Source organism: Panicum virgatum, chromosome 1K (assembly GCF_016808335.1).
Source record: "Panicum virgatum strain AP13 chromosome 1K, P.virgatum_v5, whole genome shotgun sequence".
Taxonomy (NCBI): Eukaryota; Viridiplantae; Streptophyta; class Magnoliopsida; order Poales; family Poaceae; genus Panicum; species Panicum virgatum.
Window position 1 is genome coordinate 42,969,920 of NC_053136.1, and position 27,639 is coordinate 42,997,558.

The 27,639-nt window shown below is 44.0% G+C and overlaps 4 protein-coding genes and 1 long non-coding RNA gene across 12 annotated transcripts; all 5 read left to right on the top strand.

Annotated features, from left to right (window-relative positions):
* The first annotated feature begins 369 nt into the window (after window positions 1-369).
* LOC120709930 (protein KTI12 homolog) lies at window positions 370-7,604 on the top strand. 8 transcript variants are annotated; one of them, XM_039995561.1, is made up of 11 exons: window positions 370-528; window positions 1,505-1,705; window positions 1,827-1,930; window positions 2,978-3,034; window positions 3,548-3,580; window positions 3,818-3,861; window positions 4,183-4,268; window positions 5,819-5,934; window positions 6,682-6,777; window positions 6,849-6,935; window positions 7,223-7,600. In XM_039995561.1, the coding sequence occupies exons 2-11, from the start codon at window positions 1,552-1,554 to the stop codon at window positions 7,385-7,387; spliced, it is 942 nt and encodes a 313-aa protein (XP_039851495.1). In that variant the 5' UTR covers window positions 370-528; window positions 1,505-1,551; the 3' UTR covers window positions 7,388-7,600. The 8 variants fall into 8 exon arrangements, with proteins under 8 accessions (XP_039851495.1, XP_039851499.1, XP_039851484.1 ...); XM_039995565.1 differs by having other exon boundaries at window positions 5,828-5,934; XM_039995550.1 differs by lacking the exon at window positions 3,548-3,580 and having other exon boundaries at window positions 3,786-3,871.
* A 113-nt stretch (window positions 7,605-7,717) lies between these two features.
* LOC120709975 lies at window positions 7,718-8,327 on the top strand. The gene is made up of 2 exons (XR_005689797.1): window positions 7,718-7,839; window positions 8,101-8,327. It is a non-coding gene; the product is annotated as an uncharacterized LOC120709975 (long non-coding RNA).
* A 117-nt stretch (window positions 8,328-8,444) lies between these two features.
* LOC120655545 (putative ripening-related protein 2) lies at window positions 8,445-10,120 on the top strand. Its single transcript, XM_039933408.1, has 3 exons — window positions 8,445-8,571; window positions 9,417-9,618; window positions 9,916-10,120. The coding sequence occupies exons 1-3, from the start codon at window positions 8,445-8,447 to the stop codon at window positions 10,118-10,120; spliced, it is 534 nt and encodes a 177-aa protein (XP_039789342.1).
* Window positions 10,121-16,362: 6,242 nt separating this feature from the next.
* Window positions 16,363-18,960, top strand: LOC120709983 (bifunctional nitrilase/nitrile hydratase NIT4-like). Its single transcript, XM_039995613.1, has 5 exons — window positions 16,363-16,826; window positions 17,463-17,642; window positions 17,745-18,038; window positions 18,176-18,457; window positions 18,632-18,960. The coding sequence occupies exons 1-5, from the start codon at window positions 16,682-16,684 to the stop codon at window positions 18,802-18,804; spliced, it is 1,074 nt and encodes a 357-aa protein (XP_039851547.1). The 5' UTR covers window positions 16,363-16,681; the 3' UTR covers window positions 18,805-18,960.
* A 1,294-nt stretch (window positions 18,961-20,254) lies between these two features.
* Window positions 20,255-23,447, top strand: LOC120710000 (bifunctional nitrilase/nitrile hydratase NIT4-like). The gene is made up of 5 exons (XM_039995630.1): window positions 20,255-20,606; window positions 21,428-21,619; window positions 21,987-22,280; window positions 22,474-22,755; window positions 22,974-23,447. The coding sequence occupies exons 1-5, from the start codon at window positions 20,462-20,464 to the stop codon at window positions 23,159-23,161; spliced, it is 1,101 nt and encodes a 366-aa protein (XP_039851564.1). The 5' UTR covers window positions 20,255-20,461; the 3' UTR covers window positions 23,162-23,447.
* Window positions 23,448-27,639: the final 4,192 nt, after the last annotated feature.

Genomic DNA, 27,639 nt, shown 5'->3' on the forward strand with positions numbered 1-27,639 from the left:
CTGCCTCCGGAGCCGCGCCGTCGCCCCCCTGCAGTGCACCGGCGGGCTCTCCTACCTTGGCAGCTGTCTAACTCCGTGCCGGAGACTCGCTGCTCGTGCTCTACTCCGTCACCCATTCGAGTAGGAATGCCCACCCCTTAATGCCCCTACCTTGGCAGATACCTATGTGTTACCCGGACGCGGCTGGAAGCCCACGTATCGCGTGTACGACGGCTATACGCGCGGATACGGATTTTTTTTAGGGATATACGCGCGGATACGTACCCGCGGGGGAAAAAAGAAAATCATGAATAGATCGATACGTGGGCCAGACACGTATCTGCACGTTTCGGGACACGGCCCAGCCCAAGAAGCACTTCAGCCTCCTATCCCAGCCGACCTAGCCCCTCAGTCCCTCACGGCCACGCCCAGCACTATCGCACTCGACGAACGCACGCAGGCGCCGCCCGACCAGGCACCCGCACGAGCTTGATCGCCGGCGACGAGCCGCCGCCCGCCGGAAAGGAGGAGCTCCGGCTGCAATATTCGGTGAGTTTCCCCTTTCCCTTTCTCGTCGTGCTCTCTGATTTCCTCCTTCCCGTTCCCGATGGCCCGACCTAGAGACCTCAGACTTTTCTTGCTTTCTTCTGACTTCTATGGATAGCTACATCTAGCAATGCTAGTGCTACTGCTGGATGTGCTAGCGCAAGTGCTAGTGGTAGTGTAGGATCTGCATCCACGATTGATATAAAGGCTCCACTGTGGGCTCATGTTATTATGTTAACCATGAAGCATTGAACTGCAATCTGTTCTTAATAAATTATAGTAGTTTCCTAGATTTACCCATGTTTTTTATGCACTGAACTTCGATTTCTTATTGTTGTGAACTTTGGCATGAATTGTTCTTTCTTTTTTTACTTTTTTTAAAAAAATTCTGAAACGTATCCACGTATTGGAGTTTTTTTTGGGAAGCTGCGGTATCGGCGTATCTGTATCGGCCTCGATACTGATACACGTATCCGTATCCGTGTAACTTAGTCTTTAACTACTTGATATAGACCAATCTAGTCTTATTTAACATACATGTAATTTACAATGTAGAAATGTCATAGCGATAGTTGATTATCCTAATCCAAGTGTTCCTTCGCCTTTTGAAATTTGCCCGTTCTGCATTGAGAAAAAAATGTCTTCGAAAAGTTACAGTGGAGGCAGATAGGAAACTCGGCACTTGTAAAATGTGACTGCAAGCATGCATGTTTTGCTACTAGATGGATTCTTGTAGGTTACTGGTATATCTTTTTGTATATTTGTGACATTAACCTATATTTGATCAACTTGTAATATAATTATGTAGTCAAGATACTCCAAAAACATAAGAATTATTGACTTCTGCTCATATTCAGTAAAAAAAAAAGATATCATCAGCCTCAGGGGCACTTAAGACATTTTACCGCTCAACTTAGACAGCCTATCTAGATAGCTGATTCTCTAGACAGCTGGCTTATCTTAGAATCTTGATTCTCAGAAAAGCGAGGTCCAGATAAGCGGAAACAAACAGGGCCTATATCTTCCATGGCACTTGTCGTGATGTGTGGGCAGCCATGCAGCGGCAAATCAGCAGCTGCTGCTTGCCTTGCTGCTGCACTGCGCACCTCCTCAACAGACCTTATTGTCCGTATCATTGATGAGTCATCACTCCATCTCGGGCGCAATGATAGCTACAAAGGTATTGACTATTATGTGTCTTAACTATGCACTTCCATTTATGCTACTTGTCACCTCTATTTTTGCCCCTGTGATGAGTTTCTTTCTTTCGTTGTGATCATGTTTGTTTGTTCCCTTTTTAGATATGGTTGTGGAAAAAAACTTGAGAGGAGTTCTTAGATCAGAAGTTGACAGATCGGTGTCACGAGACAGCATAATTATTGTCGACTCTTTGAACAATATTAAGGTGGGGCAGTATCAAATTCTTCATCCTATTTTCACAAATTTTAGTGAGTAATCAGTTCTCAATTAATAATATAATTCTACATGCTTTGTATTTATCTGTCTGTCCATCTTGTAGTTTAGACTTTTATTCCTTATCACTGTGATGAACTGATGATCAGGGCTGCAGAATATTTGTTTGTAAGTTTCCCAGACCTTAGGGAGCTGGGAACCAACTAGTTTATGGAGGTTACTAGATGGTTACATGTTCAATCTCGGCCATAAACTTTTGAAACCTTCTACAATTTTCTACTTCCAAAAAAAATTATTTAGCCAGTTTAGTAAAACATAACAGTAAAAAGGAAACTTTTAAATTCCATACTTTCACCAGGATTGTTTTATCTTGGAACCTGTTCGAATTTCCAGTGACCGATGGTAACTGCTGGTTATTAGCCGAGTTTGGACCCTTTGTCTTTATTATCTGCAAAATATGTTTTAAATTTGCTTTAAATCAATATGGCATGATCACCATTTTTGCCATAAATAATAGAAGTTTACATGAATATTAAAGTTATGTTATTATAAGCTGATCCTTTTTTTCGATTATTGTTGTAGTATATAATCTTGTAGATCAAATAATCATGTAGCAAGTGATGAGCCTCCTTTTTTTGGTATGTTATTTTGCTTCAGTTCAAGCATTCTCAATGAAGTCCATAAATACACAGAATTTAGCTTCTATGAATGTGGCATGAACCAGTAATATGACAATCTAGTTGCAAATGTTGCTACGTGCTAACTCTATTGACTGATGTTCATTGATCCAGTGATGTGACCCTCAGTTGCAAATGTGCATAGCTTCCTTTGTTATTGTTATGTTCAAACAGTTCTGTATAAATTCTCACATTACTTGTGATATAAAATAGAACCTGCAATTTGGGTTACATAATTTTACAGTTGTGATGCCTTTGAATGAATAACGGTCTTGCGACATTATTGTGTATAGGTATGCAATTATTGTGCATGTGTATGTATCTTAGGTGCAGACAATTGACTTTCACCTGATAATATGCAGGGGTACCGATATGAGCTGTGGTGTCTTGCACGTGCATCTGGAGTAAGATATTGCGTGGTAGCCACTTGCTCTCTTGTTTATGTACTTATTATTATTATTTCGTGTTAGAATAATGTTTCTGCTAGCATAATTCAAACAGGCTTGAGTTGTAGACGATACTATGTGTTCCAAAATTATGGATTTAGTTTACATAAGAGTCAGATGATAGTGTTGCTTGCATGATGAGCTACCTTATCAGACTAGCCTTTTTATTTATTAGAGTATCACCTCATTTAAGTTGCAAGACAGAGCCTCACCTAAATTACCTTAATAAACTTACAAAGAGGATTCTGTTTAATGGGAACATATCTAGTGCAAACCACAATTTCGTGAAAACCCGTGCAAACCACGGCAAAAAGGTCGTCTAAATTCATAAAAAAAATCACACATGTAGATGATATGATGATACACAATCTTGTAAAATATCTTGTCCAAACTCGACTTCGTTTGAGAGATATAAAAATAACAAATTTCTAACAAATCATCTGTACAACTTCCTGACTTGAAATTTGTTCTTTTTATATCTCACAGACGAAGTCGAGTTTGGACAAGATATTTTACAAGGTAGTGTATCATCATATCATCTAGATGTGTGATTTTTTGTGTGAATTTAGATGACTTTTTTACCGTGGTTTGCACGGGTTTTCACGAAGTTATGGTTTGCACTAGATACGTTCCCCTGTTTAATACCACAAATAGGACAAGTTGGAATTCATGACCTTGTTCTGCCTGGTATTTATTTCCTTTATACTTTGTCTTTTATTTTCAGCTTTTTTGTGATACAGAAGTGGACCATTGTAGGGAATGGAACGACAACCGCCAGGAGAAAGGAGAACCAGCATACGGTAGTAATATGCAAGTCACTTTTTTCTACTAAGGGCTTGTTTGGATAGAAGAGGATTGGAGGGGAATGAAAGGGATTGAGTCTAAAATGAATTATTTTTCTCTCCAATCCCTCCCATTCCACTTCAATCCACTAGTTTCCAAACAAGGCCTAATGGATCACATATTATTGACATTCTTGTTTTAAATGGACTCTTAGGTTATAAAATCTTTAATTACTACATTGGATTTCTGGGGGGCGGATAACACAACTGCGCATTTCTGTCTAAGTACCGCTATCAATAACAGTTACCCTCTCATTTCCTTTTCTTCAATGATGACAGATTTGAAGATCTTGTGAGGAGGTTTGAGAATCCAGATAGGCGTAATCGTTGGGATTCCCCTCTTTTTGAATTGTTTCCATCCAGAGGTAACTGACTTGCTTTCTTTCTTTCTTTCTTTTTTTAAAAAGAGAAATTAACTTCTACACATGATCTTTTACTAATTACCCTCATTGTCTGTGTTTAATCTCTCAAAAATTTCTTCTCTAGTGTTGCATATGCTGTAAAATTTATGGCCGCTTCATTGCTTTTTTTTTTGTTTAACCGATGCAATTGTTTGTCTAAAGTTGATTCGGAGCATCACATGTTTCACTACAAGAAGTAGCGATGAAAAGCACTAGCGCTTTGTGGACTAGTAAATAGCAATGCTATACTAAGCTGTCTTCTTTTGTAGTTATTTTAAAATATACTATTTCAACTCAGTATTCATTACTGGCTGTTATCGAGACTAATAATAAGTAGTAGTCATGTGCATTGTGGATGGAAACATAGACTAGCAGTAGACAAAGTTGTTGGTTTCCTGTCATCATGACTCTTTCTCTCATTTTTTAAATTGACTGCAGAAATAGATGCTGGAAATTGGAATTGTTTGTTTGGATAGATTTACTTGAGTACTGAGGGACAGGAAGAGAATGGGGTTCTGGAATGGGGCATGAGAAACGTCTCAATTCCCATGTGTGAGGATATGGGTACATTTTCATTCCAGCTATTAGCTCATGGTTATCGAAGTTGTCTGAGCCTCCAAACTGATTTGCCATTGATGCCACTGGTTCCAGCTTGCTGCCAAACGTCCTTGCCATCCTTAACTAGTTACCACAGGAGACTCACTCTTGTTCTCATCCACATCAGAGCCCCTTCCGAAGTTGCTCTTGAGCCAGCAGCCAAGGCTGTTGTTTTGCCCATTGAGGCATTTGCACCACCCTCTCAAGTTATTATCGATGTAATTGCTATTGGTCTATTTATTCATTTGGGCGGGGCTTTATGTAAAAAGTAGAATGGATGCTTACCTGCAAATTTCAGTCATGAAAATTCAACCATACTCATCGTTTCCAAGTGTATCAACAGTACCAGAGTCTCAGATTCCAGTTTTAAACCCACCTCATATTCCTGCCACTTCCAATCCATGTCAAACACATTATCCACATGCTAGCTTAGCAATAAGTAGTTAAGTACCACCCGACAAATTTGAACTATATGTGTTTTTATGGCTTTCAAAAATCTATGGCTCCATTACAGGCTAAAAAAAAACTGTATGTCTCCATTTGTTAGAGGTGGATTATAATAACTTTGTTTGTCAGAACTGCTTTTGAAATTTGGTGTTTGGTTAGCTACTTATTCTAAACTATGTCCCAGGAAAAGGAGGTGTAGCATCCCGATTAAGTGAATATCTGGAAGTAGTATGTAAAGATACTTTCATGTGAAAAAATAGGGAAGGATCGATCATTGCAGTAAGTATTTTAAAACAGTAATCTGATCTGCCTAACAGAGCATTGGACTTTTCATAAATTGCTTCTGCAGCAGCTTAAAAATATGTGCACTCAGGACACTGCAGCAACGCATATTGCTTCAATTTTGTTTACATTGTGGTTGGAGCATAATTAAATCTGATTAATCTGTTTTTTATACTGTTTTTTGATAGATGAAATAGTGGAATCAGCTCCTGTCATTGCCGAGGCTGTGTCGTATTTGACAAAAAAGGTGGATTCAAAAACAAGAGATGTAAAAGTTCTCCAACCTACAATTGCCACTCAGACTGTAAGTATAAACTCTGGTTGTAAGGATGAAGTTGAAATAAATGACAAGACTAGTGAAGCTGCATTTTGCTGTAATTTAATCTCCATAAACAATTTCTTCCTGAATTATTTAGTACTCTGATAATTTAGTGTAGTGTTGTAACATTTGGCATCTTATTTCAAAATGTTTAGGTGTATGCCTGTATTCTGTAAGGCGTCATCCTTAGAACCATATGCCAAGCATATTCTTCTAACAACTGGATATGAATATATTGAACATGGACATCGCTAGAACACATTCAGTTACTTATTGTATTGCCTGTTCGGTGGTTGTTGGAATCTTTAGGATATGTGAATGGTGGTTATGCGGTATACTCTGGTTTTCCAATAAGCAAAAGTCCTAAACCTAGGGCAGGTGTGAAAATTTTCTACTGCTGGATTGAAAATGCTTGACTATCAAAATCACACAGTATGTTAAGTGTTTGGGTGACTATAGTTTTCAGATTTCTAGGTTGCTCAGCGATACTGATATCAGGATTAGTCCAGCCCAAAGATATTGAGTAAATATCATAGGGTTTTTTTTTGAAACGGAGTAAATACCATAGTTACTGAAATTGGTGATATCTGAAATGGAATAGTTCAAGGAAAAACTGGCAGCTTGGCTTCCATCATGTGAACTAACTTAGGATATCAAATGCTTTACAAATTTCCTTTCCTGTGTGACAGAAGGCAGTTTTAAATGTACATATGCTGTTGATTTTCTTCCTAGATCTTGGCAATTACCCGAGGATTTTCCTATGGCTTGATATTTCAGGTGAGAACAACAGAGGCTAATTCCCTTTATGAGATGGACAAAGCAACACAGGTACTAGCAGTTCTCTTGGTTGGTAGCTGGTCTTAAATCTACAAGCCTTGATAATGTGCTACGCTTTGTAGGAAGTGGTGAATGCAATTGTTGAAGCACAATCCTGTGGTCTTGGGCTTGCCATGAACAAGATTTCTATTGGACCTAACTTGCCAAATATATCCTTTGTTCATTGAGTATATGTTATAGTAAATTTTATTATTATTATGTGACATTGTACAAATGCAGTCTCAGACTCTCAGTGAGTTAATCCATAGGTTGTTTTTTCATTTAAGTTTGCTATCCAGTCTGCACATGATATCAATGTAGAATTAGCTCCACAACTTCATATATTAGCCTGAAGGATTTCCTCTTCTGCATTTCTACATGCATAAAGTAAAGCAGGGAAAACTTCAGCTATCCTTGGTTGTTACTATTTGACTTGAGATCTTTAACTAATTGTTACATCAATCTTCAAAGATCTGTTGGCCTGCCTGAGCTCCGAAGCCTGCGACGAACTTTCATTAAGCTGGCAGGGCAGTACAGCCTGAGTGGCCCACCACCACCGACTGATGCCGATAGTGCAAAGAGGATGTTTGTTGACTACTTAAACCGTGAAGTTGGTGCTTGATGGGTTTTCCTCTCTGATGTATAAATAATTTGGGGGCTAACATATACTTTTAGTGGCGTTGAAAAGACTGCATGCCCTGATTGTATCTTCGGTATAATAGGATTTCATAAATGCTGACATCATACAGGAATTCTTGTACCTTTGTAACATACAAAATTCTAGGGAAACTGAACTTTGAAAATCCACTTGTTTCAATTCGTATTATTCTTACTACTAAGCGGCACCTTTGTGCGCCATCTGCTGACAATCTGAGTTTGAATGATCAAGAACAAATAAAACCTGCAAGTTACATAAAATTTGTCAAGCTGGTATCTCGAACTAAAGCGGTAGAATCCTGAGTTTTCCCCCCACATGTTCAATTTGGAAGTTAATACTGCACAAATGTCACGGATCTAGATGCTGTTGAGTTCAAGGTCGGCAGGAGCATTTTGGTTCGTGCCAGATAAGGCCAGGTATATTTTGTTCAGTAGCACTTTTTTTCCCCTCTCCTTTTGTTCTCTCAGTCCACCTTGAGCACTGCGATACATAGCGTGGCTGTTTCAGTGTGTGTTTATTTATTTAAAATATCAACAGGTTATTGCATCATCTGTCTGCTCATTTTGGTGTTTATTTAAAATTAAGAAGTTAAATGGGTATTTTGGAGTATATGGCAGTCATCTCTCAAGGTTTTCCCCTCCATCTCTCAATGTTTCTAAGTATACATGGGCTCGCAGGAAATGGAAGCAGTGGCGTCATCTGCACGCATTGTACTAACAGAGCAGCACACGCCAGTTGCTTACGGCGTCATCAGGTGATCTCAAGATGGACACGGTTTTCTGTTCTAAGTGTAGTTGTAGGTTTACAAATATATGAGTGCGAGTGAGATGTGTGTGTAGGATTAGTGTGCGTGCATGTAAAAATATATACTATAGCTATACTCAGATGACTTATATAAAAAAAAAAGAGCGGCACGCTGCGGCCGACCAAGGGCGTCCCCTCGTGCGACGAGTGCTGCAATGCCGGGCGGGCCTACCCGACGTACGTGTGCTCGCCTCCGGTGACGGGGATCAAGGCCGTCATGACGCTCAACGACTTCGAGGAAGGCGGCAACGGCGGCGACCGGTCGAATTGCGACGGCAGGTTCCAGTGGTATGCCAAGGACAGTTGCCTTTTCGAAGAACATACAGATCAGCGCGTCAGGGCAGGTCCGTGCTCGCCAAGTTCGCACGGCTGCGACAAGCCGCACGTAGGGGCGAAGCCAGTTCCAAAATTGGCCATGGTGCACCAATTCATAGACTTGTATAACTTCTCATGATTATATGGTAATTTTAAGCTTAGTTAGTGACAAGATATTTTAGAACACGAAATGGACCGTACGCTTGGCTCGTTGCACGTTTATGTGCGCGGCTGTATCTTCTTGCTCGTCGACTCAGGCGGAACCACGGAGGGGAGGGTGCTGAAAAAAGCTTGTTCTTTAATCTTTACTCTGCCAATCCATGTTGCATGCCTGCACGCATCATCTGACTGAAACTTGCTACATCTAGCGGTAAACTCCACCGAAACTCCGATCAAGTAAAATGGCGGTCTTGCGTCGCAATAGATAACAAGTTACCAATTCCAAACATCGTTGGTCACGACGCCACCATTCTAATAAGCACGGGAGACATCGCTCACTACCTAGCTAGCTATAAATAGGGCAGGGATCTCCACATCAATGCTCACAGGGCGGGCCCAGGATTTGAGATTTGGCCCAAGCTCTACCGTTCTAATTGCACTAATTGAGCCATATCGGCGAAAGGACACGTAACCTAGTGATTACAAGAGCCTATGTAGTACCTGAGGTCCTGTGTTCGACTCCCAGGGGAGCGAATATTCTAGAATTTAACGGCGTTTGTGCTTTCAGTGGTAGGCGACGTTCCCATCGACAGCGGAGCGCTTGTGTGACTTCCTCAATCTCAAGGATTTGTCGGCTCAGTCTTTTGGAGGTGCTCATAGGAGTAGAGTTGCGTACGTATATTCAAGGCATGTTGGTCAAATGGATTTCTTCCAGAAACTGAGGAATCGGTGGATGGACAGACCACGAACTCGCTAGTTAGGGCGGGCCTCCTTGTGTTTGCTCTGGCGGGCCTCCTGCTCGTCACGTTCCCAGGCCTCCGCGTGGGCACCAAGTTCCAGCCGAGCGGCTCGCTGGAGTGGCCGAGCACGGGTCACGTGTGCGGGGAGTGCTGCAAGCCGGGGCACATCTACCTGAGGTATAGGTACGCTGCTGCCCCTAAATATTAGGGGTCACACGTGTAATTGATAGTTAAATTATCACACAAAAATTTAATAACTATTTTTTATTTCAAAACAATTTTTTTGGTCCAGAAAAACTTTTGTTTGAACAATTGAAAGTCCCAGAAAAAATTATTGTTCGAACAATAGAAGTTATTTCGAAACAAAAAAATATTTCGGAATAAATTTGACTGAATTATACATATAGACCGGTTTGTTGGGCCAGTTTAAATCTAAAACATAAATTTTAGAGTGTAGAACCTTGGTGTGACAAGTCTGCTAGGTATGCTCGCCGCTGGTCACTGGGACTTCGAAGCGAGCGGAGATGGCAGCCACCCATCGGAGTGCGACGGCAAGTACACAATAACACACTGTGTCGTGGCCCTTTCCACTGGGTGGTACAACCACGGCAAGTACTGCCACAGGCACATCCAGATCAACGCCAAGGGAAGATCCGTGCTCGAGGTCGTGGACAGGTGAGGGGTGGTAATGGGCCACAATCTTAGTAGTCACTTCACAACTCAATTTGGTCTTTAAATTTTTAGATCATAATAAAATTTGAGACTGACCTTTAAATTATCTAGGTCAAATTTGACGACCTTTTAGTGCAACAGCCTACACGACTACAACAAGCCGCACACCTTCCAGCCGTCGTGCGAGCCCAATATCGTTGACGCGTCGCAGGTAGTGTGGGACGTGTTGGACATCACCAGCAATCAAGTCGGTGATTACCGTATCACCTGGTTGGACGCATGATGAGTCCTTGATCTCTAGTGGTGTACGACGGTGTGGGTCACTAATAAGGTGCAAGGTATATGTTTCTATTACCAAGACTTCTACATGAAGAGCCCCTCACGATATGTTTTGGGTTAGAGCCTCCTTGCCCTAAACTTATCCACTTGGCTGACGCTCCCTATCCATCCGATAGAAAAACGCTCGCCTTCTTCCTCAATTCCGCCCTACGTCTCCCTACACTCCCTGTTCCAACCTCCCTTGCTTGGCAAGGACAACCCTTCCCTCCATCTCCCCTTTCCTCAGATCCCCTGCCGTCGGCACCGTCCAACGGGCCTCTCCCACCACTCGCTCGCGCGCCATCGCTGCCGGCCTCGCCACGCTCAACCTACCACCACCTCCGGACTTGTCGCCACTGCCGGCCATCTCTCTAAACCCACCGGCTATAGAATCCTTCAAACCTAGAGATCCTAACCCAGTAACCCTTAACTTAAATCGCTCCTTTGCCTCATCGCTGGCCTCACTGCCGCCCGCTTTGCCCACCTCCTGCTGGAGTTGGAAAAGATCGCCAGAATTCGACATTGTTACTTTCTTTGTTCTGATTTGTTACTTTTCTTTTCCCTTTTCTATCTCCTTCTCCTTCCTCGTATTGCCAAATTGGGAGGGCTCTCGTATTAAGTCTCTCGATTTAGTTTTTTGGTTCTATTGTTGTTGCTCTTGTGGTTGAGTAGTTGGATTGCAAAAGGCCGAAACACCCCTCGGATTTTTTACTCCAATACCCACCAATGCCATGCCAACACGTACTCTGTTAGTGTTGCTGACATGTGTGGTCTGAATGTAAAATGAACTAACTTGGGACTCAAATTTAGGCTCACAGAATTTTTGAAACCCAAAATTGAACACTTTGTTGCGCTAAAGTTAGTGCTAAACCTTACTATATATTAGAACTCATAATTTTGTTTAAATTTTTAAATTTTAGCTAGAATTTGGCTCATCTTATTAGTACTTATGTTTGGATGAGCTCGTGCTAAACTTTACCACTTCTGGATATTAGCATTTGGATCAAACACACCAAATCATGTGGCAAATGGTTCGTGGCACTGTCACTACCAATTATCCTTGCACCATTCTCTCTCTCCTACATTGGCCCATGTGGCAGATGGTTCGTGGCACTGTCACTACCGATTATCACTACTGTAAATTGGGCTGACACAGCGAGAGCGGCGAGAACCTTGTCGGGGTTTTTTTACATATTTACCATTATACCGGATGCCATTCGCTCGTTTAGCACTTTTAAAATGACTCCTACATATTTAGCACTACTGTGTCTGCAGCTCCTACATTTTTACCACTTTGTCTTACGTGGCACGCCACGCGGCATGACACGCTGGTGCACGGTCAGCAACAACATGCAAAATGTCCTTCCTACCCCTCACTTGTTCCTCTCTTCTCACTCTCCGACAGCTGGATCCCACAGCTCCTCTCACCGCCAGGTGGACCCACTGGTCAGATTCATCTTCCACCTCAGGTCGCTAGGCTGCGAGGAGTGAGCCAAGCCCTGCCGCAGCCGCTCCTTGATGCGCTCCCTCCCGTCCGCGCCAACTCCTCGGCTGCCCTCACGTCCTCGCAGCACCAGCCCGCCTACGACCTCACCTTCTCCTCCGCGCTCGCGCACCCCGTCTCAGGGACGCCGTGGCCTCTATGGCGGAGATGCCCGCCGCCCACCTGGTGAGCGGACCACCGCCGTCTTGATTACGATTTCATTTCCTGCTCTCCCCTCTTGCTGTTGTTTCTTGGTATGCTCTGTTGTCTGCTCCTCGTGCTCTCTGATTCCCCCCCAACGAATTCATCGATTAACTAGTAGGAAAGAAAATAAAAAACTACTTCCGTGCAATTTCTAAGCAAGGAAGGAATTTCTATTTCAACAGCCCCTGAATTTGCATGTGAGATTGTGAGGCTGCTTCATTTGCGAGTGCGTGTGCCTGCGCCTTGCCTCCCGGGGCAGCAACCTCCAGATCGTCCACTTCGAGGTCCACGCCGACAAGAATGACAGGGTGTAGCTGGCCGGCGCGAACAACGTGCTCAGGAAGCTGGATGGCGCGGCCAAAGAGCTGGTGTTCGCGGCGCGGGCGCGGGACGTGGACGAGGTGCTCGACGCCCAGCGCGACCAGAGCCTCCCCGGCTCGGAGGAGAGCGGCCGCCGCGAGGAGCAGCGGGAGGAGTAGCCCCAAGGGCGCCGCGGCCGCCAGGACCGCGAGCGGGAGGAGGAAGAAGAAAGGCGCGTGTTGATGCTCACTAACTATCATTTCATTTTCAGACATCAACTTGATCAGAAAATCATAAGAGTTTGTATTTTTTACACGTATTATTATCCAATAAAGTCCCTATACCACACTTTATCTTTTAGAATATGCAAGTTATATTTTCAAGCTAATATGCAGGTTACAAGTACACTTTAACCCGACATAAAACCACAGAAATTATTAGAGCACCGATTCAGGCTCAGTTGGACCAAGTGTAGCCCAAAAACCTCACCAAAACCCATCAAGACAAGGCAAACCCCAGCATTCAGACAAGAGGAGGCCCAAGACAGCCCGTTGGAAGAAGATGGGGGCGGTTGGTGGCCCGGGCAGGCCGACCTACTTGGTCGGCCGACCTAGCCCGTGGGCCCCACCGCCTCAACTTCGCCACGTGTCATCTCCTCACTGGTTGCTGAAGGCGGTTCTGCAAACTTCACTCCGTGGCTCCCTGCTATAAATACAAGGGGGTAGAGAATAACACACACACCACACACCTCTCATCTCCTCTCTTGCATTTTTTGTATAGTTTTTAGGCTTAATGGAGTTTAGAAGAAGTCTAGGAGTTATCGAGTCGCCGGAGTTGCTCGAGAGTTCTGGTATGGGTTCATCTCTAGCTCTCTCTTGTAATATTCGGTTGTTTGTAATAGAATTAGATTATGGTTGCTGATATCTGCTTGAAGTATGTTCTGAGTTATCGGATATATGCTTCATGATATGGTTGCGTTATCATTCCATGCTTGCATTGTATGATCGCCCTGTGCTGGAGATAGTTAGTCTTTTGTTCTTAGAACTCTATCAACTGCTTCAGTATTCGTATGATTGCTCTAGTGTGATGTATTTCCATTCGGAAGGTGGGGACTCCGCGCGGGACACTAGAGTATTCCTTACTAGTGTAGACGTGGTGTCTAGATTAGCTAAGTGTTGCTGGATGTCAACTATACCCACGGTTTGTAGAAGTAGCCGGCAGGTGGTGACAGTGCTATCCGAGCTCGAGTAATCCTCCACGTTCGGTATGGGGGGTAGGAGGTACATAAAGTCGCCGGGGTATATGGACTCCTCCCGTTGCTTCGATAGCGATCTCCCTGTTGTGTAGTTTAATCTCTGACGAGCTAACCAATGAGAAAGTGTAGATATAGCTAGCCTAGCACATCTGACTCGATCTCAGACTTCTACCTTGCTCCCGGCCTAAAGCATCTTTTATCTTTCTTTTATCTTTTATTTATCCAAGAGGGTAGTTTGTGTGTGTCACACTATCTCCTACCATGTTATTATCTTACCCCTGTTTATGCATGAGAATATCCAATCTAGATAGAGTTCACCAACTAATCTATATATCTTCTTTCTCACCGTCTTCCCTGCGGAAATATAAATGACACCCCGGTATACTCCCGGGTAAAATGCTACAACAATATTCCGTGCGCTTGCGGATTTATTCATAGTTCATGAAATACTACCACCCCAAATTGGCTTCTGCGGGCGTCATCGCTGATGACGTTGGTAGGCGCCAACAGCGCCGTCTGGAGGTGGGAGACGAAGCTGACTAGTTGGGCTGTCTGGCAGCGAGAGGAGCTATGGGACCCGGCTATTAGAGAGGGAAAGAGAGGAGCATGTGAGGGGCACTCCAGACATTTTGCGTCCTCCTGCTGACTGTGCGCCAGCGTGTCATGCCGCGTGGCGTGCCACGTAGGACAAAGTGGTAAAAATATAGAAGCTGCAGACACAGAAGTGCTAAATATGTAGGAGCCATTTTAAAAGTGCTAAACGAGCGAGTGACAAAGTGGTAAAAGCTCAAGAGGGAAGAGGTGCAACCTTTGGTAGACAAATTTCTCAAGAAAATAGGTAGCTAGAGAGGGAGGCTTTTTTTTTCAGCTGCTAGAGTAGTACTTATTAAGACATGCTTAGCAAACATACCTGTTTACTTATTGTCTTTCATTAAGTTTCCAAAGTGGGCCCTCCAGTTAATCAATACTCACATGGCATTGTTGGAGGATGAGGTTGATAAACATAGATACCACTTGTGTTAATCAATACTCACATGGCACTGCTGGAGGATGAGGTTGATAAACATAGATATCACTTGGTGAACTGGGAATCAGTTTCCATATGTAAAAATTTTGAAGGCCTAGGGATTCCTAACCTAAGGGATTTGAACATGTGTCTTCTGGGTTCTTGGCTGAGGAGGTATCAAGAAAGTGGAGGGAAAATGTGGAGGCAGCTGTTAGATTTTAAGTACAATACTAGTGAACCAAATATTTTTCATACTAGCAGTCGGGGGGCTTCTAATTTTATCAAGGGTGTCATGTGGGGTGCAAGTGCAGCTAAAATGGGCTTCATGTGGAAGATTGGTAATGGCCAAAAGGTGAAGTTTTGGAAAGATAATTGGCTGGATACCACCAGCTTAGCTATCCAATTTTGGAAACTCTATTAGATTGTAAATGAAAAGTCCCACACAGTTAGTGAGGTATGGGATGGGTCCACCCTCAAGTGCTCTTTTAGGAGAACTGTGAGTGAGCAGAGGTGGAATGATTGGCTGTAAGTAGTGCAGCTGGCTTCTACGATTACTTTCTCTTTTGAGGAAGACGCTTTGATTTGGTGCTTTGCTTCTAACACAGTCCCTCTATAGAATCATCAATTTTAGAGGCATCATCTCTGTGCATGTCTGGGCTGTTTGATCTTTAAAAATCTCTCCCCGAGTGCACTTCTTTCTTTGGCTTTCGGCCAAAAATAAGCTCCTGACTAACTTGAACATTAGGAAGAAGTTAGATGATGTTAACTGCTTGTTCTGTTCTGAGAATTAATCTGGTCACCACCTCTTCTTTGATTGCGTTGTCTTGAGACAGATTTGGGCAATGATTTCTGAATGTCTAGGGGTTAATATTGATGATAACTTTACTTCTGTAGCAGCTATGTGGCTGAGTAACAAATATTTTTTTGGCTCATAATATTATTACCTCTGCTGTTTTATGAAGTATGTGGAAATTGAGAAATGAATCCTGTTTTCAGAATGCGTCTTGGAGGGATGTCAGATGTGTCCTAATGAGAATTATCTCAACGACATAGAATTGGCTAATTCTGTGTCCAGAGGAAACAAAGGACAGATTGTCCCATGTACTATCCAACCTCAAACTGATCGCGACAAGATCCGGGAGAATTTCTGGGTGAAGAAAGGTATGTCTATGGATCTGGTGTGCTTCTGCCGGAGTCATAGTTGGAGCTGGGAAGCAGCAATGTCCAACGAAGATCTGATCAGGTGCGTCGACAGACAAGACTTTCTGATGGAAGGACATGTCGCTGCGGTGAAAGTTCCGAGAGCTGAGCCCCGGTTTGAAGCTCTTCTGGCTGAGTGATTACATTGACCCTGTTGTGTGGTTTGATGGAGCTAGTAAGTTCCTTTTGTTATGTCCGGACTGCTAGCTTTTTTTCTTGTGTCGCTGGCCCTTAAACTCTGCTGGGCGGTTGGTTCCGACCTGCTCTGTGCTTTGATGTAATCAACATTGAGCATGTTCGGCTGTTAGAATAAATAGTACTCGACTAGTAGATTGAATAATATTGTGTGAGAAGAAATAACCCACAATAAGCCAAGTCTAGATAAGCCGACGAGCCTCACGTCTTTTGTTCCTGCGTAAGACGGGAGGGTCTCTTAAACTTAAAAAAAAAAGAACCCAGCACCCGATCTCTTTCCACTTGCAGCCTTCGTCTTCCTGCGCCCGCCGCCGCCACTCTCTGTTCTCCCTTATAAACCGCCCACCAACCCCGACGGATGGGGTGGTGCTCCCCGTCTACTCCCCGGCAGCTCCTCTCCACGGCCTCCCTCTTCGCCCTCGGCGCGGGCCTCCTCGCCTTCGGCATCCACCTCTCCTACGCCAACATCGAGCCGCAGCGCGCGCGCACGCTCGCTCGCGACCAGTTCGTCCGCGATTACCTCCGCAAGAAGCACGACAAGTAGCCCGCTCCCGGGCCCCGGGGTCCTCTTCCCCCGACCCGGGCGGTCGCTCGGTACTCGGAAACGATGGCCCTGGCTCCAGCGAGCTCCGGCGGCGAATCCGTGATCGCGGAGGTAGAGATGAACGCCGGCGCCGACCAGGGGGGCGCCACCGTGCGGGTCACCGTCGTGCAGGCGTCGTCCGTGTTCTATGACACCCCTGCCACTCTCGGTGCGTGTGGTTTTGCTCTATCTGCCCGTGGTTGCTTCAATTGTGGGAGTAGCGCACATAGTGCTCGATTCATTGTCTGGCCCGTGTGGCACGCGTGCTCTGGAGTCTGGATTGGTGCTGTGCGCAAGGTGCTTGATTGTTTGTCTCGCCAAAACTAGCATATTGAATTGTGTAGATTGATGGCTCATACCCGTAAATGTTCATAACGAAATCGTTTAGCTCAATTGTGAGTGTCATTATAGGGTAGATTTCATCTCTTCAATACAGTATCAGTTGATTGACATGATGCATCTCTTCAAGTAGACATCGCTGTGTATTTCAGGTGATGTTAATCTTAGTCATATGTACGAAGCAATGGGTTTTCTCAGGGTGAATGAACTAGATGGAAAAGGTGGATACAACTTAGATAGTGGTGGGTGAGTAGCGTGGACAGTTTTCTTGCTTGGAGGATGAGGTATTTTAGTTGCAACACAGGCATTTAAATAAAATCTTTTTCGGCATACTATCATGTGCCACTTCAGTTCCTACCCAGTACTAGAGTCACATCTTTTACAATAATCCCTTTATCAGTTTTGTTAAGTTGGAAAGCTGTGGAAATGTGCATTTTGTAAATTTCTTAACCACATTGTGCTACAGATAAAGTGGAGAAATTGATAGCGGAGGCAGCTGGATATGGTTCACAGTTGGTTTTATTTCCAGAAGTCTTCATTGGTGGCTACCCTCATGGGTCTACCTTTGGACTGGTTGTTGGCAATCGCACTGCCAAGGGAAAGGAAGACTTTCGGAAGTATCGTGCAGCAGCCATAGATGTGCCTGGTATTAAAAAATGATCTTAATGTATCGATGTTTTATTTCACGAATGTACACATCTGTTATTTCTACGGATCACTTTACAAACATTTTATTTGATGAATGCAGGCCCAGAAGTATTCCAGCTAGCTGCATTAGCTGGAAAATATAAGGTGTTTTTGGTGATAGGCGTGGTTGAAAGGGCAGGATATACTCTATACAACACAGTGCTCACCTTTGATCCACTGGGAAAATACCTAGGGAAGCACCGCAAGCTCATGCCTACCGCACTGGAACGAGTGTTTTGGGGGTTTGGAGATGGATCTACAATACCTGTCTATGATACTCCTATTGGAAAAATCGGTGCCCTCATTTGCTGGGAAAACAGAATGCCACTTCTCAGGACGGCCATGTATGCCAAAGGTATCCCTATTTCTTGCTTAGCCCAGTACCCGAAACAAAAGTCAGGCATACTTTGAAAACATAAGGCGTTAATTCTGGAATGCGCAATGTCACATTTACTTGATTTTATTTTTCATACCGAGTCTTTGTTTGTGCAGGTGTTGAGATATATTGTGCTCCCACTGTTGATTGCATGACAAGTTGGCAGGCTTCTATGACACATATTGCCCTTGAAGGGGGATGCTTCGTTCTGTCAGCAGTCCCGTTCACCCGCAGAAAGAACTATCCTCCCCCTCCCGAGTATACATTTGGTGGCCTAGAGGAAGAGCCATCACCGGAATCTGTTGTTTGTTCTGGGGGGAGTGTCATCATTTCACCATCTGGAACGGTGCTGGCAGGTCCCAACTATGAAGGCGAGGCCCTCCTTACAGCTGACCTGGGTAAGAAACCAAGGAATTCAAAATTTCAAATAGATTCCAGGCAGAATATCTCTGTTACTATTTGTATCTCTGGTAGGATAATATATGCTTGCATTATTTATTCCAGATAACAGTACCATATATGCCTTAGGGCACATAGAATTCTCATTGGAAATTGCTTGATATGGTTCACAGACCTTGGAGAGATTGTTCGAGCCAAGTTTGATTTCGATGTGGTGGGCCACTACTCGCGACCTGAGGTGCTGAGTTTGGTGGTGAAGACAGATCCAAAACCCGCTGTCTCCTTCACTTCCGATGACGAGCAGAGTTTTGCTGCAAAGAGGGATGACGTTTTGAAGAAGACCTAGTGGCCACCTATCTTTAATGACGTTATAAAGATACAACGATTGAAAGTGGCCTTTGCATCACAATAATTGCGGGCTTTTGTTTTTTTGCGAGTGAATTGTGGGCTTTTGCTGTACATTTCATAATAAACTTTTATGTTCAGTTACGATGGATCCTATTCTTATCCTACAGAAAATTGGCTAGAAAATTGCGAAAGTCAGGACAAAGAGGTCCCATCCTCTTTCTGCCGAATGTGAGGAATCATATCTTCTTGTCGCGTGTTTGTTGATCTCCACTTGGACAGTGGTGGGTTTGATTCTCACAGTCGGATCGATATGACCAAGAATAATGACGCTATCAAGGGCATGTGGGTGAGTGGGTCGAAAACGACAATCACTTCATTATCAATCATCACTTTGGACTTGTTTGGTTTCCCTTATAGAGATTTTAGAAGACCGTTTCTAGCCTCCACACGAAGTACTAAATGAAGTCTATTTGCAAAACCTCTTTAGAGATAGGTGTAACTTTTCGCGATGAATATAATAACAATAATTAATCAATGATTGGCTACAGTGGTGCTAACGTGCAAGTAGTTCGACAAGCACTGGCGTTTTCTAGCACACTTCTGATGAATGAAAGAACATGAGAAAGTGTTATAAAAGAAAAAGGCGACGAAAGTCTACTACAGTACAATCAAAGTCAGCAGCTGAGTTTGCCTAGCCTCGCCTACTATTTTTTTTTGTAACCTTTTCTCTTCCAATTAGGATACTGATTTCTTCTGCCCTTATTTTTAGAGGCTCAAAGACGAGTTCTTTGGCGTACCTCTCTTTCTCTTCTTTCTCGCTCTGTTCTGGAACCGCAAGGTTCGTCCACGGAGGGTGAGTCAGCAGGAAAGTTTATGGGCAACAGGTTGGCACGAAGTGATTCATCATGTTCAAACATGAACCTTTCGCTCGTTGGGGACGGTATATAAATCAAAAAATTCGTCGGTCGATCGATGCGCACAGAAGGAGAGCTTGTCCATAACGAAAACGCGTATGTAACCATCCTCAAATTACGCGGTCAAAGACCTCATTAAATTCGTTAGATTTTCTAGCGCAGGAGTTCTAAAGTTGGTTTTATAAAATGGCTTTGTTTGACGCTCCTAATTAACGGTCAAAGTTTTTTCTAGAGACTTCTGGGGAGCAACCAAACAAGTGTCTATTTTTCAGCATTCTCTTCATCTGGACAGATGTAATAATCCCATCAGCAAAAAGGAACAAGAAAAGACAGCCTGAGAACCACGGCCAGAGCATGTCATGAGATCGTGTTGAATCACAACCATTTTTCTTTAGCAGCCAATGTAGATGATAGAAATGTCGCAAATGCACCTAAAGACATCCAATATAATGACTGGCTTTGTCCTTGCAAGTCTGATTTTCGACTCCTTTACTGACTGATGACTACACCAGTAAACAGAAACCGGAGAAAACAGAAAAGCCTAGGAGCGTCGTGATGGAACGTTCCTCTTCCAGTTCCAGTCTTCCCCTTCCCCCGGCGCCTCGCCAATCCAAAAATCCAAGAGAAACCACGCCCGCGGACAAGGCACAACGACCCCGGGCTCCCCTGAGCTCGGCTCGTCCCCCCACTTCCGCGTCGACCCCGAGCAAGTGGCAGTAGCAAGCCTCTCCGCCCACTCTGATGGCTCTGGTGACCTCGGGCTCGGGCGCCGGGCCGGTGATCAACGAGGTGGAGATGAACGGCGGCGCCGACCCAAGCGCGACCACCGTGCGCGCCACCGTCGTGCAGGCCTCCACCGTCTTCTACGACACCCCCGCCACTCTGGGTACGCACGCGCTCGCGTTTCCAATCCCCCCTCTCTTCTTCCGCGAGTACGAGTGCGTGTGCGGCCGTGCGCGGGCACGCGGTACATAAATTAGTGGGCGCCTGATTTGCTGTCTGCAAGCTGCTCGCCCTATTGCCTTTGTCGCACGCAAGCTCAAATCTGGGATGTGATGGCGCGCCGCCATAATGCGATTGGTAGGTGTAGGCGAAAGGGGGGCAGATTCACAACAGGCTGCATCTGTACTCCTTTGATGGAGAGCGCCTTGCTCGAGCGATGTAGAAGCTCGTTGTGGAGTAATATTAGTTATGCTTCTTCTAGCTCAGTAGTTTCGAAACTTGATGAGTTATGGTTAGCATTAAGGCTGCCTTGATTCATGAGTAAGGGAGCCATTCGTTTTATTTTACACATTTCATTGGAGGATCTTTAAGCAGTAATCACATACTAAAGTTTGGCTAAGCTAGCAGGCAGAACATACAGTTTTCATGTGAAGCTTACTATTTGGCAATTGTATTGAAACAAACCGCAGACGCTGATCTGAATTCAAATGCTTTCCTACTAAGACAAATAAAAGTCTCCAAAACCAAAAAATGTATTTCAGTTACAATTTCAAGGTTTGCCCTTGTAGTATGTTGTCTTGTGGCTTAGTTCCCAAGTTCCACATTGTCCATCACATCTAACCAATGCCGGCCATGGACCAGGAATGGATGATTTTCTACTTTTACCTGGATATGCATAAAGTATTAGTATTCTTGGTAGGATAAATTCATTTCAATGAACTTATACATATGGATTTGTTGTAAACAATACTATTTTCACTACAGATAAAGCAGAGAGATTGATAGAAGAGGCGGCTGGGTATGGTTCACAGTTAGTTGTGTTTCCGGAAGCTTTCATTGGAGGCTACCCTCGAGGATCCACTTTTGGTTTTGGGATCAGTGTCAGTATTGCTAATCCAAAAGACAAGGGAAAGGAAGCATTCCGGAGGTATCACGCAGCTGCTATAGATGTGCCTGGTATGTGGATTTGGAAATAATATGGAACATGTCTTTTGTTTATTATTCGTATGTAAGCCTTACATTGTTGAACTGGCTCTCATTCCCCAATATATGGAAAATCGTTTAAGTTGTTCGTTTCATTAATACCTGGTAGTGCTGCTTCATCTACATCTTACAACTTATGATCTTTTTACTCCATTCCTGACACTGTTTCCTATTCTCCAGTAATTTAAGATCCTTTTTATATCTTATATATCAGTTTCACTGTTTAATTTTCGTTTTATCACAGATTCACAGTCAATACATTTTTGCTCTTTTTCATTACTATAGACGTGTTTATTTCAACCAGATGTATATATCTACTTACTGACAGAAGGACCTGCAGGTCCAGAGGTGACACGCTTGGCTGCTATGGCTGGAAAATATAAGGTTTTCTTGGTGATGGGGGTGATTGAAAGGGAAGGTTATACACTTTACTGTTCGGTTCTCTTCTTTGATCCTCTTGGCCGTTACCTGGGTAAGCACCGCAAGCTCATGCCTACAGCATTAGAGAGAATTATATGGGGATTTGGAGATGGATCGACGATTCCTGTTTATGACACTCCACTTGGAAAGATTGGGGCCCTCATTTGCTGGGAAAATAAAATGCCACTTTTGAGAACAGCGCTTTATGGTAGAGGTAAGATTGAGTCTAGTGCTGATAAATTTCCAACAGGCAGCTTACAATATGAATAATTATTTCCTGAGTTCGTTGGATTTGATGGAACCTTTGAATGGAAAGGAACTATACATTCAGCACAATCACATATGCTATCGCTGAAGAAGCATCGGTACCACATGTACTTGAGTTGTTTCTCTTATGTTATATGCAGGGATTGAGATATATTGTGCCCCCACTGCTGATTCCAGGCCTGTTTGGCAAGCCTCCATGACACATATTGCTTTGGAGGGGGGATGCTTTGTCTTGTCAGCAAACCAATTCTGCCGCAGAAAGGATTATCCTCCCCCACCGGAGTATGAGTTTGCTGGTTTCGGTGAAGAGCCCTCTGCAGACACTGTTGTTTGCCCTGGAGGCAGCGTTATCATTTCTCCATCTGGAGAAGTCTTGGCAGGTCCCAACTACGAAGGAGAGGCACTGATTACAGCTGATCTTGGTAAGAATGCACCTCCTTTTCGTTTTGTTTCAATATATATAATCAGTAGGGGTTGAAAACCCCTCCTGTTCCTTCAAAAAGAATGCAAACTCACATGTCTCTGCAGATCAGCACATGGCTTTGTATATTTTATACACGGTTCAGCTGTAGGGTTTGTAGTGTTTTTCTGTACCAGTTCGGATCATTGAAAACTTACAACATTCTGTTGCCATTTGCAGACCTGGGAGAAATTGTTCGGGCCAAATTCGACTTCGATGTTGTGGGCCACTATGCTCGGCCTGAGGTCCTGAGCTTGGTAGTGAATGACAAACCGCAGCTCCCTGTGTCTTTCACGTCTGCTGCTGAGAAGATTACTCCAACTGCAAAGAGTGATGGCATCGTTAAATCCTACCGAATTACTGATTAACGATGAGCATCGAAATCTGTTGCTCCAATGTCTAGGAGAAGATGATTCCATGTCCCCTGGTGGTTGGGTCTGTCTTGGATGTGAGTTGTAGCTTTTGAACTCTTGCCTCTCTAATGAATGTACAAGAAGGGGCGGGGAGGGGGACGAGCTTATGCTTCTTGTAAAGACTTGTAGAAGGAATGTACAGGTGTCTCAAGGATCTACGCAAGCTGTGCCCTCTCAACAAAATAATCCTCGCAGTGGCTTCTGTATCTTACCGTGCCCTTTTATGCTACCAAAGTGAATATTCGTTTCTCCAACAGCTGAGACACAATCATGGAGTAGCGAGATTTTGGCGCTTGATTGCTTCAACTCTGGAACGTTGCTCGAGCCGCTCTTACAACAACATTATAGATCGGCGGTCATTTAAAAGATCCCGGGAGCCTAAATTTGAGTCCCAAGTCTTTTTGATCAGACATTCAGACTGCGCATGGCCTTGGTGGGCACCCGAGTAAAAAATTGAGTAAATTCCCTCCATACCATGAAAATTTTAACCAGTTCTTTCAGTGAATTTTCTGAATTTCCCTCGGTACCATGAAATCTCTGATTTATCCTTTGTATACTCTTTTCCTTAGGGATCTGTTAGAATTTAAAGGAATAACATTAAAAGGAAAATGAGCAACATGTGAAATGACATTTGTGCTCCTCAACGACTGAAGAGCCCACTTACTAGATCGTAATTAACTGAGAATCGAAAATCAAAACCAAAACTACCGAAATCGAAAAAATTGGCTCCCTATTCGGTTCCCGAAAGCATAGAACTGAAATAATCGAAAAAAGTTCAGTTCCTACTCTCAGATAAGCGAATTAAACGAAAGAACCGAATTACAAAAACCTTGCATTTTGTAAGAGTATATTTAGTATTTATGTGATGTACAATACTTCAATTGCTGTGTATTTCTCTTACTAGATCGTTATTTTACTAAAATAGCTATATCGTTTTTGTTCTCTTCTCAATTATTATTCTCTAAAATAGAGAAACTATTATCTAAATTTGCTATAGAACATGTATGTTTTTCTTTTTCTCTTAGTTTTCGGTAAAAAAATTCAATTAGTTCAGTTAGAACCGAAACCGAACCAAAAAAATCGAGAACCGAAATAATCGATTTCCGAAATTTTTTACAACCAAACTGTTCTTATTTTTTCAAAACTGAATTTCTTCAAAACTAGAAACCGAGTCGAAGAACCGAATGTCCACCCTAACCCGTCGCCCTCTCTGTCCGCGGCAAGGGACCAGGCGGCGTGCATCGGGCGATGTGGCCAGTGCTCCGCGGCATAGGGGCGGGTGGCGAAAGCCGAAGCTGCGCGGCACATGGGCGGCCGTAGCTGCGGGATACATGGCGAGCAACGGCGGCCGAAGCGGAGCGGCACGGGGGCGGGCGACGGCGGCGGAGCTGCAGGGTTATAGTTTGTTGGAGTAATGGGCTTGGCCCATTCATTCTAAAACATTAAAAGAATTTAAAGCCCACTATTAATGCTAGGGAATCAATGCTTAATTCCGTACCGGGAATTGATGAGGATCTCAACCGACTTAAAAGGTGGACTTCGTGTACACCACTTGTGAAGCCGGTAAGAGGAGGACGGTGAACCACGCGCGCGCGCTCGCCTCGCCGAGCCGGGCCGGGGCCGGGGCCGTGGCCGGGGCCGTGGCCGAGGCGAGGCGAGGCGAGGCGCGGCCGGGCGGGCGGTGCGCGTGCGCGGCCGGACGTGACGTGACGTGCAGGTGCGGCGCGGCGCGATGTGATGGCTATTTTGCCGTTGACAGCAATTAATCGTGCGATTAAACGTGTAATTAAATCTGTAATTAATGGCCATAACCGCATCACCTAAATGACTCTGATGGTGTCCAGGTTCAACGATCCTGAGCACCTGAGTCACTATATAAGGAGTGCCATTCCCCTCATCCATTCTGCACCAGAGCACTGAGGCAACTCGGCTCCTCTCTTCTCCCTCTCCAGTTGCAACAACTGAGTTCCCCAACGCTAATTTCTGCGCGCACAGAATTAGCGTGAGCAGGCCTTCGAAACCTTGCTCGCCTTGAGATCCTGCACGGGATAGGCGGGCAATCAGATTTTTGGGTAACGCTTTAGCGTGACTGCTCAAAAATACTAAGGCTTTGCCCGATTGTACGACTACTTCCTGGTGGACGAGCCGAACGACTACGTCGACTACATTCTGGTGGCCGAACGACTACGTCGACTACATTCTGGTGGCCGAACGACTACGTCGACTACATCTTGGTGACCGTTCGCGGGACTGCACTGCGAACTTCTTCCTGCACCGATTTAGTTCGACTACTTCGACTGAGGCCAACCGAGTAGATGTCTACTCCAGTTGGTAACAGCGCAGTCAATGCCTCCGGCAACGGCCCCGCTTCAGGGTACTCCCTGAAACTTTGGTTATTTATATTGTTTATGCTTATATGTGTGATAAGTATAAACATGTTCACATGTTTTATTTTACTCCTTAAAGTCATAGAAATATTGTTAGTTTATACATTTAATTTTGGAATTAAAATATACCGAAAATTGCCTAGATATCTAACAATCCAAAAACCTGATTGTGTTAATAGGCTTTCGGTATCTAGCTTTGCTGCATCAATCAAACCATCACCTTTTGATGGTTCAAATTACAAACGTTGGCAAGAGCGGCTTATACTGTGGTTAACACTATCGAGAGTGATCCATGTGAAAGAGGGTAAGCCTGAACAATTCTCTCCAGAGGAAGGGAGTGCGTTCGATGAGGCTGATATCCTCTTTCGAGGCTTGATCATTAGTGTTCTCAGTGATAACCTGGTGGATTCTTATATCCGGCTGCCAACTGGCAAAGCATTGTGGGATGCTCTTGAGGCTCAATATGGAGTATCTGACGCCGGGAGTGAGTTGTATATCATGGAGCAGTTCCTTGAGTACAGGATGGTCGAAGACCGTTCTGTAGTGGAACAGGCTCATGAAATACATACTCTGGCAAAAGATCTCAAAAATTGCAGCAAAGAGTCCCCATGTGTGTTACCCAATAAGTTTGTGGCTGGAGGTATAATCTCTAAGCTGCCACCTTCTTGGAGGGACTTTGCTACTTCTCTAAAACACAAGAGACAGGAGTTCACAATAGATGGACTCATAGGGACTCTTGATGTTGAGGAGAAGGCGAGAGCAAAGGACATACGTGGGAAAGGAGTTGTTGGTGCTTCAAGTGCCAATCTTGTTCAGAAGAACAACTCCCACAAGAACAAGAAAAAGCCACCGCAGAACCAACCAAAGACTAAGAAGACAACCACTTTTAAGAAGAAGAAGAAGACGGGAGCTTGCTATGTGTGCGCTAGTACGGATCACTTTGCTGCAAAGTGTCCGAACCGCAAAGGCAACGACTCCGCCAACATGGTTATTAGCGAGCCTAGAGGAACATCGGGGTACGGTAATTTATTACCTACTGTTCTTTCAGTCTTTGGTTCACCCGAGTGGTGGGTTGACACTGGTGCTAATATTCATGTTTGTGCTAATGCTTCTTTGTTCTCTTCTTACCAGACCGGCGGGACTTCCTCCTTGCTGATGGGGAACGGATCACATGCGCGTGTTCTTGGTGTTGGTACGGTAAATCTGAAGTTTACTTCGGGGAAGACCGTGCAGCTGAAGAACGTACAGCATGTCCCCACCATCAAGAAGAATTTAGTCAGCGGCTCTCTACTGTGTAGAGATGGTTTCAAATTAGTCTTTGAGTCCAATAAATGTATCTTGTCTAAGTTTGGTACTTTTGTTGGAAAAGGTTATGAAAGCGGAGGCTTGTTCCGTCTTTCTTTGTCAGATGTTTGTAATAAAATTGCATACAATGTTATTAACGTTGATGAAACAAGTGTTTGGCATTCGAGGCTTTGTCACGTTAATTTTGGTTGTATGATGCGCTTAGCTAATTTGAGCTTAATTCCAAAGTTCATTTTTGTCAAAAATTCTAAGTGTCATGTATGTGTTGAATCAAAACAAACTCGTAAGCCTCATAAGACCGCGGAGGCAAGGAGCTTAGCACCCTTAGAATTAATTCATTCCGATTTGTGCGAAATGAATGGAGTGTTGACAAAAGGTGGTAAAAAATATTTCATGACTTTGATTGATGATAGTACTAGATTTTGTTACATCTATTTGTTGAAGTCAAAAGATGAAGCTTTATACTACTTTAAAATCTATAAAGCTGAAGTAGAAAACCAACTTGAGAGAAAGATCAAAAGAGTTAGGTCAGATCGTGGTGGCGAGTATTTCTCAAATTTATTTACTTTATTCTGCGAGGAACATGGTATTATTCATGAGAGGACGCCTCCCTATTCACCTCAGTCAAATGGGGTTGCCGAAAGAAAGAACCGCACTCTAACGGATTTGGTTAACGCCATGTTAGATACAGCGGGGCTTTCCAAGGAATGGTGGGGTGAGGCTATATTGACTGCATGTCAT